The sequence below is a fragment of the Panulirus ornatus genome, chromosome 33 (genome assembly GCF_036320965.1).
Source record: "Panulirus ornatus isolate Po-2019 chromosome 33, ASM3632096v1, whole genome shotgun sequence".
Classification (NCBI taxonomy): Eukaryota; Metazoa; Arthropoda; class Malacostraca; order Decapoda; family Palinuridae; genus Panulirus; species Panulirus ornatus.
Genome location: NC_092256.1, coordinates 190,072 through 211,778, shown reverse-complemented (window position 1 = coordinate 211,778; position 21,707 = coordinate 190,072). Strand labels below are relative to the sequence as shown.

Sequence of the window (21,707 nt, the reverse complement as noted above, 5' to 3'; positions counted from 1 at the left end):
TATATATATATATATATATATATATATATATGTGGTGTGAGGTGGTTTGATCGAGTAAGTAACGTAAGGGTAAGAGAGATGTGTGGAAATAAAAAGAGCGTGGTCGAGAGAGCAGAAGAGGGTGTTTTGAAATGGTTTGGGCACATGGAGAGAATGAGTGAGGAGAGATTGACCAAGAGGATATATGTGTCGGAGGTGGAGGGAACGAGGAGAAGAGGGAGACCAAATTGGAGGTGGAAAGATGGAGTGAAAAAGATTTTGTGTGATCGGGGCCTGAACATGCAGGAGGGTGAAAGGAGGGCAAGAAATAGAGTGAATTGGAGTCATGTGGTATACAGGGGTTGACGTGCTGTCAGTGGATTGAAGCAAGGCATGTGAAGCGTCTGGGGTAAACCATGGAAAGCTGTGTAGGTATGTATATTTGCGTGTCTGGACGTGTGTATGTACATGTGTATGGGGGGGGGGGGTTGGGCCATTTCTTTCGTCTGTTTCCTTGCGCTACCTCGCAAACGCGGGAGACAGCGACAAAGTATAAAAAAAAAAAAAAAAAAAAAAAAAAAAAAAAAATATATATATATATATATATATATATATATATATATATATATATATATATATATATATATATATATATATATATATATATATGTATGTATATATATATATATATATATATATATATATATATATATATATATATATATATATATATATATATATATACATACATATATATTTACATATATATATATATATATATGTATATATATATATATATATATATATATATATATATATATATATATATATATATATATATATATATATATATATATATATATATATACATACATATATATATATATATATATATATATATATATATATATATATATATATATATATATATATATATATATATATATATATATATATATATATATATATATATATATATATATATATATATATATATATATATATATATATGGAGGTGGAAAGATGGAGTGAAAAAGATTTTGTGTGATCGGGGCCTGAACATGTAGGAGGGTGACACGCAGGGAATACGTGGGAAGTATTCTTAATCCCCTATCCCCAGGGATAATATATATATATATAGATATATATATATATATATATATATATATATATATATTGATACAGTGGTTAAATTGATGATGAGAACTGCTATTGACGTTTGTGTAAATAAATTATACATTTCCTTTTTTCCATAGCCAGAGGTTGAACCATTAGTGGGGTGCCTAAATGTGTGTGGATGTAACCAAGATGTGAAAAAAGGAGAGATAGGTAGTATGTTTGAGGAAAGGAACCTGGATGTTTTGGCTCTGAGTGAAACGAAGCTCAAGGGTAAAGGGGAAGAGTGGTTTGGGAATGCCTGGGGAGTAAAGTCAGGGGTTAGTGAGAGGACAAGAGCAAGGGAAGGAGTAGCAATACTCCTGAAACAGGAGTTGTGGGAGTATGTGATAGAGTGTAAGAAAGTAAATTCTCGATTGATGGAGAGAGGTGGGTGATTATTGGTGCATATGCACCTGGGCATGAGAAGAAAGATCAAGAGAGGCAAGTGTTTTGGGAGCAGCTGAATGAGTGTGTTAGTGGTTTTGATGCACGAGACCGGGTTATAGTGATGGGTGATTTGAATGCAAAGGTGAGTAATGTGGCAGTTGAGGGAATAATTGGTATACATGGGGTGTTCAGTGTTGTAAATGGAAATGGTGAAGAGCTTGTAGATTTATGTGCTAAAAAAGGACTGATGATTGGGAATACCTGGTTTAAAAAGCGAGATATACATAAGTATACTTATGTAAGTAGGAGAGATGGCCAGAGAGCGTTATTGGATTACGTGTTAATTGACAGGCGTGCGAAAGAGAGACTTTTGGATGTTAATGTGCTGAGAGGTGCAACTGGAGGGATGTCTGATCATTATCTTGTGGAGGCTAAGGTGAAGATTTGTATGGGTTTTCAGAAAAGAAGAGTGAATGTTGGGGTGAAGAGGGTGGTGAGAGTAAGTGAGCTTGAGAAGGAGACCGGTGTGAGGAAGTACCAGGAGAGACTGAGTACAGAATGGAAAAAGGTGAGAACAATGGAAGCAAGGGGAGTGGGGGAGGAATGGGACGTATTTAGGGAATCAGTGATGGATTGCGCAAAAGATGCTTGTGGCATGAGAAGAGTGGGAGGTGGGTTGATTAGAAAGGGTAGTGAGTGGTGGGATGAAGAAGTAAGAGTATTAGTGAAAGAGAAGAGAGAGGCATTTGGACGATTTTTCCAGGGAAAAAATGCAATTGAGTGGGAGATGTATAAAAGAAAGAGACAGGAGGTCAAGAGAAAGGTGCAAGAGGTGAAAAAAAGGGCAAATGAGAGTTGAGGTGAGAGAGTATCATTAAATTTTAGGGAGAATAAAAAGATGTTCCGGAAGGAGGTAAATAAAGTGCGTAAGACAAGGGAGCAAATGGGAACTTCAGTGAAGGGCGCAAATGGGGAGGTGATAACAAGTAGTGGTGATGTGAGAAGGAGATGGAGTGAGTATTTTGAAGGTTTGTTGAATGTGTTTGATGATAGAGTGGCAGATATAGGGTGTTTTGGTCGAGGTGGTGTGCAAAGTGTGAGGGTTAGGGAAAATGATTTGGTAAACAGAGAAGAGGTAGTGAAAGCTTTGCGGAAGATGAAAGCCGGCAAGGCAGCAGGTTTGGATGGTATTGCAGTGGAATTTATTAAAAAAGGGGGTGACTGTATTGTTGACTGGTTGGTAAGGTTATTTAATGTATGTATGACTCATGGTGAGGTGCCTGAGGATTGGCGGAATGCGTGCATAGTGCCATTGTACAAAGGCAAAGGGGATAAGAGTGAGTGCTCTAATTACAGAGGTATAAGTTTGTTGAGTATTCCTGGTAAATTATATGGGAGGGTATTGATTGAGAGGGTGAAGGCATGTACAGAGCATCAGATTGGGGAAGAGCAGTGTGGTTTCAGAAGTGGTAGAGGATGTGTGGATCAGGTGTTTGCTTTGAAGAATGTATATGAGAAATACTTAGAAAAGCAAATGGATTTGTATGTAGCATTTATGGATCTGGAGAAGGCATATGATAGAGTTGATAGAGATGCTCTGTGGAAGGTATTAAGAATATATGGTGTGGGAGGCAAGTTGTTAGAAGCAGTGAAAAGTTTTTATCGAGGATGTAAGGCATGTGTACGTGTAGGAAGAGAGGAGAGTGATTGGTTCTCAGTGAATGTAGGTTTGCGGCAGGGGTGTGTGATGTCTCCATGGTTGTTTAATTTGTTTATGGATGGGGTTGTTAGGGAGGTAAATGCAAGAGTTTTGGAAAGAGGGGCAAGTATGAAGTCTGTTGGGGATGAGAGAGCTTGGGAAGTGAGTCAGTTGTTGTTCGCTGATGATACAGCGCTGGTGGCTGATTCATGTGAGAAACTGCAGAAGCTGGTGACTGAGTTTGGTAAAGTGTGTGGAAGAAGAAAGTTAAGAGTAAATGTGAATAAGAGCAAGGTTATTAGGTACAGTAGGGTTGAGGGTCAAGTCAATTGGGAGGTGAGTTTGAATGGAGAAAAACTGGAGGAAGTGAAGTGTTTTAGATATCTGGGAGTGGATCTGGCAGCGGATGGAACCATGGAAGCGGAAGTGGATCATAGGGTGGGGGAGGGGGCGAAAATTCTGGGGGCCTTGAAGAATGTGTGGAAGTCGAGGACATTATCTCGGAAAGCAAAAATGGGTATGTTTGAAGGAATAGTGGTTCCAACAATGTTGTATGGTTGCGAGGCGTGGGCTATGGATAGAGTTGTGCGTAGGAGGATGGATGTGCTGGAAATGAGATGTTTGAGGACAATGTGTGGTGTGAGGTGGTTTGATCGAGTGATTAACGTAAGGGTAAGAGAGATGTGTGGAAATAAAAAGAGCGTGGTTCAGAGAGCAGAAGAGGGTGTTTTGAAATGGTTTGGGCACATGGAGAGAATGAGTGAGGAAAGATTGACCAAGAGGATATATGTGTCGGAGGTGGAGGGAACGAGGAGAAGAGGGAGACCAAATTGGAGGTGGAAAGATGGAGTGAAAAAGATTTTTTGCGATCGGGGCCTGAGCATGCAGGAGGGTGAAAGGAGGGCAAGGAATAGAGTGAATTGGAGCGATGTGGTATACCGGGGTTGACGTGCTGTCAGTGGATTGAATCAGGGCATGTGAAGCGTCTGGGGTAAATCATGGAAAGCTGTGTAGGTATGTATATTTGCGTGTGTATGGGGGGGGTTGGGCCATTTCTTTCGTCTGTTTCCTTGCGCTACCTCGCAAACGCGGGAGACAGCGACAAAGTATAAAATATATATATATATATATATATATATATATATATATATATATATATATATATATAATTTTTTTTTTTTTTTTTTTCTTGCATAGTGCCATTATAAAAAAGGCAAAGGGGATAAGAGTGAGTGCTCAAATTACAGAGGTATATAAGTTTGTTGAGTATTCCTGTGAGTGTATTGATTGAGAAGGTGGAGGCATGCACAGAGCATCAGACTGGGGAAGAGCGCTGTGGTTTCAGAAGTGGTAGAAAATGTGTGGATCAGGTGTTTGCTTTGAAGAATGTATGTGAGAAATACTTAGAAAAGCAAATGGATTTGTATGTAGCATTTATGGATCTGGAGAAGGCATATGATAGAGTTGATAGAGATAATCTGTGGAAGGTACTAAGAATATTTGGTGTGGGAGGCAAGCTGTTATCGAAGATGTAAGGCATGTGTACGTGTAGGAAGAGAGGAAAGTGATTGGTTCTCAGTGAATAAAGGTTTGCGTCAGGGGTGTGTGATGTCTCCATGGTTGTTTAATTTGTTTATGGATGGGGTTGTTAGTGAGGTGAATGCAAGAGTTTTGGAAAGAGGGGAAAGTATGCAGTGTGTTGTGGATGAGAGAGCTTGGGAAGTGAGTCAGTTGTTGTTCGCTGATGATACAGCGCTGGTGGCTGATTCATGTGAGAAACCGTAGAAGCTGGTGAATGAGTTTGGTAAAGTGTGTGAAAGAAGAAAGCTAAGAGTAAATGTTAATAAGAACAAGGTTATTAGGTACAGTAGGGTTGAGGGTCACGTCAATTGGGAGGTAAGTCTGAATGGAGAAAAACTGGAGGAAGTAAAGTGTTTTAGATATCTGGGAGTGGATCTGGCAGCGGATGGAACCATGGAAGTGGAAGTGAATCATAGGGTGGGGGAGGGGGCGAAAATCCTGGGAGCCTTGAAGAATGTTTGGAATTCCAGAACATTATCTCGGAAAGCAAAAATGGGTATGTTTGAAGGAATAGTGGTTCCAACAATGTTGTATGGTTTCGAGGCGTGGGCTATGGATAGAGTTGTGCGCAGGAGGGTGGATGTGCTGGAAATGAGATGTTTGAGGACAATATGTGGTGTGAAGTGGTTTGATCGAGTAAATAATGAGAGGGTAAGAGAGATGTGTGGAAATAAAAAGAGCGTAGTTGCGAGAGCAGAAGAGGGTGCTTTGAAATGGTTTGGGCACATGGAGAGAATGAGTGAGGAAAGATTGACAAAGAGGATATATGTGTCGGAGGTGGAGGGAACGAGGAGAAGTGGGAGACCAAATTGGAGGTGGAAAGATGGAGTGAAAAAGATTTTGAGTGATCGGGGCCTGAACATGCAGGAGGGTGAAAGGCGGGCAAGGAATAGAGTGAATTGGATCGATGTGTATACCGTGTTCGAAGTGCTGTCATTGGATTGAATCAGGGCATGTGAAGCGTCTGGGGTAAACCATGGAAAGTTTTGTGGGGCCTGGATGTGGAAAGGGAGCTGTGGTTTCGGGCATTATTACTTGATAACTAGAGAGTGAGTGTGAACGAATGGGGCCTTTGTTGTCTTTTCCTAGCGCTACCTCGCACACATGAGGGGGGAGGGAGATGTTATTCCAAGTGTGGCGAGGATGGCGATGGGAATGAATAAAGGCAGACAGTTTGAATTGTGTACATGTGTATATATGTATATGTCTGTGTCTGTATATATATGTATACATTGAGATGTATAGGTATGTATATTTGCGTGTGTGGACGTGTATGTATATACATGTATATGGGGGTGTGTTGGGCCATTTCTTTCGTCTGTTTCCTTGCGCTACCTCGCAAACGCGGGAGACAGCGACAATTTGGTCTCCCACTTCTCCTTGTTCCCTCCAACTCCGACACATATATCCTCTTGGTCAATCTTTCCTCACTCATTCTCTCCATGTGCCCAAACCATTTCAAAACACCCTCTTCTGCTCTATCAACCACGCTCTTTTTATTTCCACACATCTCTCTTACCCTTACATTACTTACTCGATCAAACCACCTCACACCACATATTGTCCTCAAACATCTCATTTCCAGCACATCCACCCTCCTGCGCACAACTCTATCCATAGCTCACGCCTCGCAACCGAACAACAATGTTGGGACCACTATTCCTTCAAACATAGCCATTTTTGCTTTCCGAGATAATATTCTCGACTTCCACACATTCTTCAAGGCTCCCAGGATTTTCGCCCCCTCCCCCACCCTATGATTCACTTCCGCTTCCATGGTTCCATCGCTGCCAGATCCACTCCCAGATATCTAAAACACTTTACTTCATCCAGTTTTTCTCCATTCAAACTTACCTCCCAATTGACTTGACCCTCAACCCTACTGTACCTAATAACCTTGCTCTTATTCACATTTACTCTTAACTTTCTTCTTTCACAAACTTTACCAAACTCATTCACCAGCTTCTGCGGTTTCTCACATGAATCAGCCACCAGCGCTGTATCATCAGCGAACAACAACTGACTCACTTCCCAAGCGCTCTCATCCACAACAGACTGCATACTTTCCCCTCTTTCCAAAACTCTTGCATTCACCTCCCTAACAACTCCATCCATAAACAAATTAAACAACCATGGAGACATCACACACCCCTGCCGCAAACCTTTATTCACTGAGAACCAATCACTTTCCTCTCTTCCTACATGTACACATGCCTTACATCCTCGATAAAAACTTTTCACTGCTTCTAACAACTTGCCTCCCACACCATATATTCTTAGTACCTTCCACAGATTATCTCTATCAACTCTATCATATGCCTTCTCCAGATCCATAAATGCTACATACAAATCTATTTGCTTTTCTAAGTATTTCTCACATACATTCTTTAAAGCAAACACCTGATCCACATATCTCTACCACTTCTGAAACCACACTGCTCTTCCTCAGTCTGATGCTCTCTACATGCCTTCACCCTCTCAATCAATACCCTCCCATATAATTTACCAGGAATACTCAACAAACTTATACCTCTTTAATTTGAGCACTCACTCTTATCCCCTTCGCCTTTGTACAATGGCACTATGCACGCATTCCGACAATCCTCAGGCACCTCACAATGAATCTTACATACATTGAATAACCTTACCAACCAGTCGACAATACAGTCAACCCCTTTTATAAATTCACTGCAATACCATCCAAACCTACTGCCTTGCCGGCTTTCATCTTCGCAAACCTTTTACTACCTCTTTTCTGTTTACCAAATCATTTTCCCTAACCCTCTCACTTTGCACACCACCTCGAGCAAAACACCCTATATCTGCCACTCTATCTTCAAACACATTCAACAAACCTTCAGAATACTCACTCCATCTCCTTCTCACATCACCACTACTTGTTATCACCTCCCCATTAGCCCCATTCACTGAAGTTCCCATTTGCTCCCTTGTCGCACTTTATTTACCTCCTTGCAGATCGTCTTTTTATTCTCTCTAAAATTTAATGATACTCTCTCACCCCAACTCTCATTTGCCCTCTTTTTCACCTCTTGCACCTTTCTCTTGACCTCCTGCCTCTCTTTTATATATCTTCCAGTCATTTGCATTTTTCCCTACAAAAATCGTCCAATTGCTTCTCTCTTCTCTTTCACTAATATTCTTACTTCTTCATCCCAACACTCACTAGCCTTTCTTATCTGCCCACCTCCCACGCTTCTCATGCCACAAACATCTTTTGCACCAGCCATCACTGCTTCCCTAAATGCATTCCCTTCCTTAACCACTACCCTTACCTCCTTTGTTCTCATCTTTTTCCAATCTGTTCTCACTCTCTCCTGGTACTTCCTCACACAAGTCTCCTTCCCAACCTCACTTACTCTCACCACCTCATTCACCCCAACATTTCTCTTCTTTTCTGAAAACCTCTACAAATCTGCACCTTCGCCTATACAAGATAATGATTCGACATCCCTCCAGTTGCACATCTTAGCACATTAACATCCAAAAGTCTCTCTTTCGCGTGCCTATCAATTAACACGTAATCCAATAACGCTCTCTGGCCATATCTCCTACATACATGCGTATACTTATATATATATATATATCTCTTTTTAAACAAGTATTCCCAATCACCAGTCCATTTTCACTACATAGATCTACAAGATCTTCACCAATTCTATTTACAACACTGAACACCCCATGTACACCAATTATTCCCTCAACTGCCACATTACTCACCTTTGCATTCAAATCACCCATCACTATAACCCGGTCTCGTGCATCTAAACTACTAACACACTCACTCAGCTGCTCCCAAAACACTTGCTTCTTATGATCTTTCTTCTCATGCCCAGGTGCATATGCGCCAATAATCACCCATCTCTCTCCGTCAACTTTCAGTTTTACCGATATCAATCTAGAGTTTATATTCTTACACTATTTCACATACTCCCACCACTCCTGTTTCACGAGTAGTGCTACTCCTTCCCTTGCTCTTGCCCTCTCACTAACCACTGACTTTACTCCCAAGACATTCCCAAACCACTCTTCCCCTTTACCCTTGAGCTTCGTTTCACTCAGAGCCAAAACATTCAGGTTCCTTTCCTCAAACATACTACCTATCTCTCCTTTTTTCTCATCTTGGTTACATCCACACACATTTAGACACCCTAATCTGAGCGTTCGAGGAGGATGAGCATTCCCCGCGTGACTCCTTCTTCTGTTTCTCCTTTTAGAAAGTGAAAATACAAGGAGGGGAGGGTTTCCAGCCCTCAGCTCCCGTCCCCTTTAGTCGCCTTCTACGACACGTGAGAACTGCGTCGGAAGTATTCTTTCTCCCTATCCCCAGGGATATATATATATATATATATATATATATATATATATATATATATATATATATATATATATATATATATATATATGAAAGCCGGCAAGGCAGCAGGTTTGGATGGTATTGCAGTGGAATTTATTGAAAAAGGGGGTGACTGTATTGTTGACTGGTTGGTAAGGTTATTTAATGTATGTATGACTCATGGTGAGGTGCCTGAGGATTGGCGGAATGCGTGCATAGTGCCATTGTACAAAGGCAAAGGGGATAAGAGTGAGTGCTCAAATTACAGAGGTATAAGTTTGTAGAGTATTCCTGGTAAATTATATGGGAGGGTATTGATTGAGAGGGTGAAGGCATGTACAGAGCATCAGATTGGGGAAGAGCAGTGTGGTTTCAGAAGTGGTAGAGGATGTGTGGATCAGGTGTTTGCTATGAAGAATGTATGTGAGAAATACTTAGAAAAGCAAATGGATTTGTATGTAGCTTTTATGGATCTGGAGAAGGCATATGATAGAGTTGATAGAGATGCTCTGTGGAAGGTATTAAGAATATATGGTGTGGGAGGAAAGTTGTTAGAAGCAGTGAAAAGTTTTTATCGAGGATGTAAGGCATGTGTACATGTAGGAAGAGAGGAAAGTGATTGGTTCTCAGTGAATGTAGGTTTGCGGCAGGGGTGTGTGATGTCTCCATGGTTGTTTAATTTGTTTATGGATGGGGTTGTTAGGGAGGTAAATGCAAGAGTTTTGGAAAGAGGGGCAAGTATGAAGTCTGTTGGGGATGAGAGAGCTTGGGAAGTGAGTCAGTTGTTGTTCGCTGATGACACAGCGCTGGTGGCTGATTCATGTGTGAAACTGCAGAAGCTGGTGACTGAGTTTGGTAAAGTGTGTGGAAGAAGAAAGTTAAGAGTAAATGTGAATAAGAGCAAGGTTATTAGGTACAGTAGGGTTGAGGGTCAAGTCAATTGGGAGGTGAGTTTGAATGGAGAAAAACTGGAGGAAGTAAAGTGTTTTAGATATCTGGGAGTGGATCTGGCAGCGGATGGAACCATGGAAGCGGAAGTGGATCATAGGGTGGGGGAGGGGGCGAAAATTCTGGGGGCCTTGAAGAATGTGTGGAAGTCGAGAACATTATCTCGGAAAGCAAAAATGGGTATGTTTGAAGGAATAGTGGTTCCAACAATGTTGTATGGTTGCGAGGCGTGGGCTATGGATAGAGTTGTGCGCAGGAGGATGGATGTGCTGGAAATGAGATGTTTGAGGACAATGTGTGGTGTGAGGTGGTTTGATCGAGTGAGTAATGTAAGGGTAAGAGAGATGTGTGGAAATAAAAAGAGCGTGGTTGAGAGAGCAGAAGAGGGTGTTTTGAAGTGGTTTGGGCACATGGAGAGGATGAGTGAGGAAAGATTGACCAAGAGGATATATGTGTCGGAGGTGGAGGGAACAAGGAGAAGAGGGAGACCAAATTGGAGGTGGAAAGATGGAGTGAAAAAGATTTTGTGTGATTGGGGCCTGAACATGCAGGAGGGTGAAAGGAGGGCAAGGAATAGAGTGAATTGGAGCGATGTGGTATACCGGGGCTGACGTGCTGTCAGTGGATTGAATCAAGGCATGTGAAGCGTCTGGGGTAAACCATGGAAAGCTGTGTAGGTATGTATATTTGCGTGTGTGGACGTATGTATATACATGTGTATGGGGGGGGGTTGGGCCATTTCTTTCGTCTGTTTCCTTGCGCTACCTCGCAAACGCGGGAGACAGCGACAAAGTATAAAAAAAAAAATATATATATATATATATATATATTCCTATGAGTCCACGGGGAAAATAAAACACGAAAAGTTCCCAAGTGCACTTTCGTGTAATAATCACATCATCAGGGGAGACACAAGAGAGAAATATAAGTCAGTTGACATACATCAAAGAGACTAAGCAAGGACGCCATTTGGTAAACATGTGATTCTCCAAAACATACAACGAGCGTTCATAAACTTATCATTCTACAAATTTTATGAACAACAAAGTTATCTAATTTGTACAGACCATCACTAATATTAAGATTATAATTGTTTATGTATCTAATAATGGAAGATTCAATGACATTTCTTTTGGTAATAGAGTTAGAGTTAATAACTGAGATAGCGTTACTCCAGTCAATACAATGATCATAGTCTTTAACGTGATTAAACAAGGCATTATATTCTTGTCCCGTTCTTTTACTATATCTATGTTGCTTAAGTCTAACAGAAAGATCCTTACCAGTCTGACCAACATAAAATTTATCACAGCGTCCACAAGGCACTTTATAGATGCATCCAAGAGAATTTTCTGGTGAGTTCATGATTAAGATATTCTTTATAGTATTATTGTTGCTAAGGGCAACATTTACATTAAAGGATTTAAGTAACATGTGAAGTAAAGTGAAATTATTATTAAAAGGGAGAACTAAAAGATTCTTGGTGTCAATGGGAGGTTTGGGCTCAACTCTATAAAATGATTTCTTTGCTAACTTAAGGGATTTATCAATGAAAGATCTAGGGTACTTTAACTTAGATCCAATAGAATAAATCTTCTCAAACTCATCATCAATAAACTCTGGACTGCAAATACGTAATGCCCTAAGGAACATAGATTGAAATGGTGATAATTTAACTCTGTTATGTTGAGAAGAGTAATAATGAATATATGATCCTTTCCAACATATATGGTGTGGGAGGCAAGTTGTTAGAAGCAGTGAAAAGTTTTTATCGAGGATGTAAGGTATGTGTACGTGTAGGAAGAGAGGAAAGTGATTGGTTCTCAGTGAATGTAGGTTTGCGGCAGGGGTGTGTGATGTCTCCATGGTTGTTTAATTTCTTTATGGATGGGGTTGTTAGGGAGGTGAATGCAAGTGTTTTAGAAAGAGGGGCAAGTATGAGGTCTGTTGTGGATGAGAGAGCTTGGGAAGTGAGTCAGTTGTTGTTCGCTGATGATACAGCGCTGGTGGCTGATTCATGTGAGAAACTGCAGAAGCTGGTGACTGAGTTTGGTAAAGTGTGTGAAAGAAGAGAGTTAAGAGTAAATGTGAATATGAGCAAGGTTATTAGGTACAGTAGGGTTGAGGGTCAAGTCAATTGGGAGGTAAGTTTGAATGGAGAAAAATTGGAGGAAGTAAAGTGTTTTAGATATCTGGGAGTGGATCTGGCAGCGGATGGAACCATGGAAGCGGAAGTGAATCATGGGGTGGGGGAGGGGGCGAAAATCCTGGGAGCCTTGAAGAATGTGTGGAAGTCGACAACATTATCTCGGAAAGCAAAAATGGCTATGTTTGAAGGAATGGTGGTTCCAACAATGTTGTATGGTTACCAGGCGTGGGCTATGGATAGAGTTGTGCGCAGGAGGGTGGATGTGCTGGAAATGAGATGTTTGAGGACAATGTGTAGTGTGAGGTGGTTTGATCGAGTAAGTAATGTAAGGGTAAGAGAGATGTGTGGAAATAAAAAGAGCGTGGTTGAGAGAGCAGAAGAGGGTGTTTTGAAATGGTTTGGGCACATGGAGAGAATGAGTGAGGAAAGATTGACCAAGAGGATATATATGTGTCGGAGGTGGAGGGAACGAGGAGAAGTGGGAGACCAAATTGGAGGTGGAAAGATGGAGTGAAAAAGATTTTGAGTGATCGGGGCCTGAACATGCAGGAGGGTGAAAGGCGTGCAAGGAATAGAGTGAATTGGATCGATGTGGTATACCGGGGTTGACGTGCTGTCAGTGGATTGAATCAGGGCATGTGAAGCGTCTGGGGTAAACCATGGAAAGTTGTTCGGGGCCTGGATGTGAAAAGGGAGCTGTGGTTTCGGACATTATTGCATGACAGCTAGAGAGTGAGTGTGAACGAATGGGGCATTTGTTGTCTTTTCCTAGCGCTACCTCGCACACATGAGGGGGGAGGGGGATGGTATTCCATGTGTGGCGAGGTGGCGATGGGAATGAATAAAGGCAGACAGTGTGAATTGTGTACATGGGTATATATGTATGTGTCTGTGTGTGTATATATATGTGTACATTGAGATGTATAAGTATGTATTTTTGCGTGTGTGGACGTGTATGTATATACGTGTGTATGGGAGTGGGTTGGGCCATTTCTTTCGTCTGTTTCCTTGCGCTACCTCGCAAACGCGGGAGGCAGCGACAAAGCAAAAATAATAAAAAAAAGAAAATATATATATATATATATATATATATATATATATATATATATATATATATGTTTTTTTTTTTTTTTTTTTTTTTTATACTTTGTCGCTGTCTCCCGCGTTTGCGAGGTAGCGCAAGGAAACAGACGAAAGAAATGGCCCAACCCCCCCCCATACACATGTACATACACACGTCCACACACGCAAATATACATACCTACACAGCTTTCCATGGTTTACCCCAGACGCTTCACATGCCTTGCTTCAATCCACTGACAGCACGTCAACCCCTGTATACCACATGACTCCAATTCACTCTATTTCTTGCCCTCCTTTCACCCTCCTGCATGTTCAGGCCCCGATCACACAAAATCTTTTTCACTCCATCTTTCCACCTCCAATTTGGTCTCCCTCTTCTCCTCGTTCCCTCCACCTCCGACACATATATCCTCTTGGTCAATCTCTCCTCACTCATTCTCTCCATGTGCCCAAACCATTTCAAAACACCCTCTTCTGCTCTCTCAACCACGCTCTTTTTATTTCCACACATCTCTCTTACCCTTACGTTACTTACTCGATCAAACCACCTCACACCACACATTGTCCTCAAACATCTCATTTCCAGCACATCCATCCTCCTGCGCACATCTCTATCCATAGCCCACGCCTCGCAACCATACAACATTGTTGGAACCACTATTCCCTCAAACATACCCATTTTTGCTTTCCGAGATAATGTTCTCGACTTCCACACATTTTTCAAGGCTCCCAAAATTTTCGCCCCCTCCCCCACCCTATGATATATATATATATATATATATATATATATATATATATATATATATATATATATATATATATATATATATATATATATATATATATATATATATATATATATATCCCTGGGGATAGGGGAGAAAGAATACTTCCCACGTATTCCCTGCGTGTCGTAGAAGGCGACTAAAAGGGAAGGGAGCGGGGGGCTGGAAATCCTCCCCTCTCATTTTTCTTTTTTTTTTTCCAAAAGAAGTAACAGAGAAGTGGGTCAGGTGAGAATATTCCCTCAAAGGCCCAGTCCTCTGTTCTTAACGCTACCTCGCTATCGCGGGAAATGGCGAATAGTATGAAAGAAAAGAAAAAGATATATATATATATATATATATGTGTGTGTGTGTGTGTGTGTGTGTGTGTGTGTGTGTGTGTGTGTGTGTGTTTACATGGCCAGATATGGGTGATATATTAGTATTAATACACCTGGCCACGAGATGTAATATCATGAACGGTAATTATTTTCGGAGCAGCTGAGTGTGTGTTAGCAGTTTTGATGCACGAGACTGGGTTATATTGATAGGTGATTTGAATGTGACTGTAAGTAATGTGGCAGTTGAGAGTATAATTGTTGAACGTGTGATATTCAGCGTTATAAATAGAAATTGTGAAGACCTTATTGAGTTGTGTGCTGAAAAAAAGATATGATCGATAATACCTGCTTTAAAAAGAGATATACTCAAGTATACATATATGAATAGGAGAGATGGCCAATGGGAATTATTTGATTGCGCTAATTAATAGGCGTGTAAAAGGAATACTTTTGGGTGTAAATGTCTGACCATTATCTTGTGGAGGCGAGGTTGAGGATTTGTAGAGGTTTTCGGAAAAGAGGAGGCAATCTTGAGGAAAAGAGAGTGATGAGCAAATGATCGTGTGATGGAGACTTGTGTGAAGAAATACTAGGAAAGATTGAGTGTAGAATGGCAAAAGATGAGAGCTATTGAAGTGAGGTAGCGAGTGAGGAATGGATGGTATTTAGAGAAGCAGTCATGGCTCGTGCAAGAGATACATAAGGCATGATATAGGTGGGAGGTGGGCAGATTTGAAAGGGTAGTGAGTCGTGGGATGAAGATATGATGTTGCTAGTGAAAGAGAAATGAAAGACGTTAGGACGGTACTCTCATTTGCCCTCTCTTTCAGCTCTTGTATCTTCTTCTTGACCTTTTGTCGCTTTCTCTTATTTAACTCTCAGTCATGTGTACTCTCCCAGTAAGTACCCCGAAGGAGCGTGATAAACCTTCTCATTATAAAAACTGCATAATGTGCTCAAAAATAACCTCTCACAGGAGGAAATTGCCTGGCATATCACGAAAAATGCCTTCACTGAAAAAAAAAAAAAAGGATTACCCAGCCACAGCAATGGAATGCTATCTTAGGAAAAAGACAATAATGGCAAAACGCGACCAACTGAACGGAAATATAACTCAGCCCAATCTCACTTTTTCTGGCACAAAACACCATGCCTGAAAATGTACTCCATAAATTGGTATGAGAACCACTAAAGATGGTTAATATGTACCTTACTGGAAGAGAAAAAGACCCTGGCTTATACTAACAAGAATTAAAGCAATCATATAACTCGCAAGGCTTGCCACTAGAAGGGATGTCTTATGTTACCAGATTACTACAAAATCCTTGGGATACCAGAACCAGCCTATATCATCAGTAATCCAAACTTTGGACATACAAACCTTGGGCATTATACCACAAAACCCGCAGACAGAAATTTATCAAACCTAATAATAAAATATTTCGGCGTTCAACACCTAGGGTCAAACGCCCCAACTTCTTTTGGTCACTCAGCTCGATGAACACCAGATGTGATACTTGGAATGAGAAAACTTGTCACATCAGACAGGGTGACCTCACAGGCTGCGATCATATTCTCATAATAGGTCTTATTTCAGTTCCTCTAATCTTTATTTCCAGTACACAACGGCTAGTTACCCAGAGACTCAACTGGAATTCATTCACTGAAAAATTGATTAAGCTCATATGGAGACCTCGAAAGGAAGCAAGGCTTAACCTAGTTAGTATGAAACCATCGAAAAAGCGCAATCAGCTGCAAATTACCATCAACAGATACAAAATACCATCATACTCTTCACCCATTCTGGAAATGATAGAAACGGGACATCGTTTCATCATCATTCTAGCCAACACCAACTCCTACGGCTGGACATATGCTTAACGCCATCGATGTAAACACAGCTAGCAGACTTTAATGGAAAAAGCATGAGAAGAACAACATAACCTGCTCTGGGAAAATATAATCACCTCCCTAGAGTAAAAATACCGTAACTCAAAAGCATTCTTTCAAGTAGTTAGATGTTTACAAGGGGATTGCAGCGATAATATCAAATAGCTAAAAGATAACAGTAACAAAATTGATGATAATAAAGGAATGGCAACAAAATTCATGAGCACATGGAAAACTGTGTTCAACATTACGCCTGAACAATACAGAAACCATAACCAAGATCACGAAAAAGAAAGAACAACTGGCTGACTCGGAAAAGAGAAAGAACCATCCCACACCAAACCACAGACTCAGCTCGACTATCCCCTAACAAATGTCTCTCATTGGTAATTGACTCACCGGAACTTCAGAAAACCAAGAACTCAGTTCCGGAAATTAGTGAAATATACAGGAGGTCAATAAACAAGCTACCCTCAAAAGGACTACAGTACCTTCTCAACATCTACAATGCTGTGCTCAGCACAGGTTCAAAGGGGCTAGAATAACAAAGATATCAAAACTACGAATGCCAGAAACAGACCAAAAGAACTACTTCTCTATGTCCTCCTAAAAGTCCCAGGAAAAATATTGAAATAAGAAATATGAACGTAAAGTTAAGAGGATACTTTGAAAAAAGTAATCCTCTAAGTGTAAACAATACGGAGGGAGAACAGTACCACCAAAATAATCGTGACTGCCGCAGAAAAAAAAACAAAATCGCAGTCCACAAAGAACAAGAATATCATAGTTTTTACTACTGTACCTAATCACTATCTCCCGCGTTAGCGAGGTAGCGCAAGGAAACAGACGAAGAATGGCCCAACCCACCCACATACACATGTATATACGTACACGCCCACACACACACACATATACATACCTATAAATTTCAACACTTTCATACATATATATACGCAGATATATACATATATACACATGTACATATTCATACATGCTGCCTTCATCCATTTCCGTCACAACCCCGTCAAAAATGGAATAGCGTTCCCCCCACCCCCACCCCCGAGAGGTAGCGCTGGGAGAAGACAAAAAAGGCCACATTCGTTCACACTCAGTCTCTACATGTCATGTGTAATGCAACGAAACCACACCTCCCTTTCCACATACAGGCCCCACAAAACTTTCCATATTTTACCCTAGATCCTTCACATTCGCTGGTTCAATCCATTGACAGCACGTCCATCCCGGTATACCACATCGTTCCAATTCACTCTATTCCTTACACGCTTTTCACCTTCCTGTATGTTCAGGCCTCAATTGCTCAAGATCTTTTTCATTCCATCCTTCCACCTCCAATTTGGTCTCCCACTTCTCGTTCCCTCAACCTCTGAGACATACATCCTCTTTGTCAATCTTTCCTCACTCATTCCCTTCATGTGACGAAACCACGTAAACACACCCTCTTTTCCTCTCTCAACCACTCTCTTTTTATTACCACACATCTCTCTTACCCTTTCTTTACTTACTCGATCAAACCACCTGACAACATATATTGTCCTCAAACATCCCATTTCCAACATATCCACCTTCCTCCGCACAGCCCATGCCTCGCAACCATATAACGTTGTTGGAACCACTATTCCTTCAAATATACCCATTTATGCTCTCCGAGATAACGTTCTCGCCATCCACACATTCTTCAATGCTCCCAGAACTTTCGCCCCCTCCCCCACCCTGTGACTCACTTCCTGCTTCCATGGTTCCATCCGCTACTTAATCCACTCCCACATATCTAAAACACTTCACTTCCTTCATTTTTCTCCATTCAAACATACCTCCCAATTAACTAGTCCCTCAACCCTACTGAACCTAATAACCTTGCTCTTATTCACATTGATCTCAGCTTCCCTTTTTCACACACTTTACCAAACTCATTCACTAACTTCTGCAGTTTCTCACACACATCAGCCACCACCGCTGCATCATCAGCGAACAACAACTGACTCACTTCCCAAGCCCTATCATCCAAAACAGACTGCATACCTACCTCTCTCTCCAAAACTCTTGCACTCACCTCCCTAACTACCCCATCCATAAACAAATTAAACAACCATGGAGACATCACGCACCCCTGCCGCAAACCGACATTCACTGGGAACCAATCACTCTCCTCTCTTCCTGCTCGTACAAATGCTTTACTTCCTTGGTAAAAACTTTTCACTGCTTCTGGCAACTTACCTCCCACACCATTCTCTCTAAATACCTTCCACAAAGCATCTCTGTCATATGCCTTCTCCAGATCCATAAATTCTACATACAGATCCATTCGTTTTTCTAAGTATTTCTCAAATACATTCTTCAAAGCAAACACGTGATCCACACATCCTCTACCACTTCTGAAACTACACTGCTCGTCCCCAGTCTGATGTTCTGTACATGCCTTTACCCTCTCAATCAATACCATCCCATACAATTTCCCAGGAATACTAAAAATCTTATACCTCTTCAATTTGAGCACTCATCTTTATCCCCTTTGTCTTTGTAAAATGACACTATACGTACATTCCGCCAATCCTCAGGGACTTCACCATGAACCATACATACGTTGAATATCCTTACCAACCAATCAACAACACAGTCACTCCCTTTTTATATAAATTCCACTGCAATACCTTCAAAACCCGCCGCCTTGCCGGCTTTTATCTTCCGCAAAGCTTTCAATACCTCTTTCTGTTTACCAAACCATTCTCCCTAGCCCTCTCACTTCGCACACCACCTCGACCAAAACCGCCTATATATGCCACTCTATCATCAAACACATTCAACAAACCTTCAAAATACTCATTCTCACTTCATCTCTGCTTGTCATTACCACGCCATTAGCCCCATTCACCGAAGTTCCCATTTGCATAGTTATACCAAGTTATATAACAAAGCCTTTCAAAAATAGTGGACAAACGGCCTACAATATGAATTACTACTATCAAGCGTACCAGAGATCACAGAAAGAGCACTGTTTCATTTTCTGAACCAACGCACCAGAGGAATTTTCAAATATGCAGCATCACCCAGATATCCTCTATTAGGTTATGTTCTATAGGGCAGCGTCCCATCACCAGTACTAATCATAAATTACACAGCTGACATTCCCCCAACAGTCATTGTCATGAGCATAGACATCTATGCAGACGACGCCACTCAGATGGCAGTTTCGAGCAATTCACTCTTAGAACATACTCGTTTTTAACAGTCATGAGCAACCAAACTAGACAAAGTCGAAAAGAATTGGAAAATTAAGATAAACTTAAATGAATTAACCATAGTTTAACCAGGAAGAATAAGACCCAACGACATAACCATACAAGGTAACGTGATAGCCTATAAGAAGAGTTACAGAATACTGTGTCACACATTGACATCAAGGAGTGCGATAATAGATCATATCAACAAGAAATCCACACAAGCAAAAGTGGACCTTATAGGTCTGTATAGATTCTGACAGAATGCAAAGAAACAAAAATTGCATCTTGTTAAGGAATTGATAATATCTTCCTTAACTTATTCATCAATAACAATGTTCTTCGCCTCAAATCACGCACGCTGAAGATACAGGAGATAGAAAATAAGCCTCTATGGTCAGTTCCCATGAAAAATACCTGTACGTTGAAAACATCGTACAAGAGCACGAACGACTTAAGATTAAACCAACGGGTTCACAACTAAGAAAAGCATCCCAGAAAGTATTACAGAGACTTGAGGACAAATATGATAAAAGATACAAATTTGAGATCTGGACAACAGTACAAACATGGAACACCTTGATTCCCTAGAAGCCTAAAATCACGTACGGAGGCGCCAGTCATCCATCACAATACACAGGGAATAATATAAGTTAGCTTAAGGAAAAAATACACAATACTGATACATGCCTGAACATGCAGGAGGATGAAAGGTGTGCAAGGAATAGAGTGAACTGGAACGATGTGGTATACCGGGGTCGACATGCTGTCAGTAGATTGAACCAGGGCAGGTGGAGCGTCTGAGGTAAATCATGGAAAGTTCTGCGGGGCCTAGATGTGGAAAGGGAGCTGTGGTTTCTGTGCATTATACATGACATCTAGAGTGCGAACGAATGTCGCCTTTGTTGTCTTTTCCTAGCGCTACCTTCGCGCACATGCGGGGGGAGGTGGTTGTTATTATATGTGTGTCGGGGTGGCGACGGGAAAGAATAAGGGCAGACAGTATGAATTATGTACATGTGTATATATGTATATGTCTGTGTGTGTATATATATATGTATACGTTGAGATGTATAGATATGTATATGTGCGTGTGTGGATGTGTATGTATATACATGTGCATGTGGGTGGGTTGGGCTTTCTTTCTTCTGTTTCCCTGCGCTACCTCGCTAACGCGGGAGACAGCGACAAAGTATAATAGAATAAATAGAATAGAATAGATACATGCACACACCACGTCTGCCGGGGGTATATGAATAAGGCAGCAAGAAAAACTCTTCTATAAATCGCCAATTTACATCAAATACTTACACCCATACACCTTTGCACACTTCAGTCTTCTCTTCCAATTCACATTGACCCTTCCTCTGTCTCACCTCTTCTCCCTCTCCCCTAATATCATATATGAAAACGAGTCAACCTATACCTTGATGTAAAATTGTTCCTGTTGTTGTAGTTTGTGACATCGAGGATGAGCGCCCTGCAGGTGGTCCTGGTGTCCCCCCACAGCCCCTGGAACAGGTGGTCGTGTGTCAGCTGGTCCTGGGTTAACACACTCCCCGCCTCAACCACCAACACATCCTCCATACCCATGTTCATTCGTCTGAAGCAAAACGTTTTTGGATGACTGATTATACATTCAAGATAATGGTATTAACAAAGCATAGAAAAAGTACTATTCAGAACACAAACCACTGCAAGACGATTCTCTCCTGGTATCACTGTCAACACAACGGTCATGTCTTCAGATCCCTCTTGCACATCATTAACAACCTTCACTCAAAATGGGCAACGACGTCGCCTTCAACCACCACATAACTGATGATGCACATCAACCTGTGTGCACAGTGCATCCTGCACCATGATGCACATCAACCTGTGTGCACACTGCATCCTGCACCATGATGCACATCAACCTGTGTGCACACTGCATCCTGCACCATGATGCACATCAACCTGTGTGCACACTGCATCCTGCACCATGATGCACATCAACCTGTGTGCACACTGCATCCTGCACCGTGATGCACATCAACCTGTGTGCACACTGCATCCTGCACCATGATGCACATCAACCTGTGTGCACACAACATCCTGCACCGTGATGCACATCAACCTGTGTGCACACTGCATCCTGC

General features: G+C 41.3%; 1 protein-coding gene across 1 annotated transcript in view; it reads right to left on the bottom strand.

The window, feature by feature from the left end:
• Nucleotides 1-21,168, bottom strand: part of LOC139759408 (glutamate receptor ionotropic, delta-1-like) — a 471,351-nt gene extending 450,183 nt beyond the window's left edge. Inside the window, exon 1 of the mRNA XM_071681492.1 lies at nucleotides 20,996-21,168. Within this exon, the coding sequence (XP_071537593.1) occupies nucleotides 20,996-21,168 (173 nt within the window). The remainder of the gene's footprint in view (nucleotides 1-20,995) is intronic.
• Nucleotides 21,169-21,707: the final 539 nt, after the last annotated feature.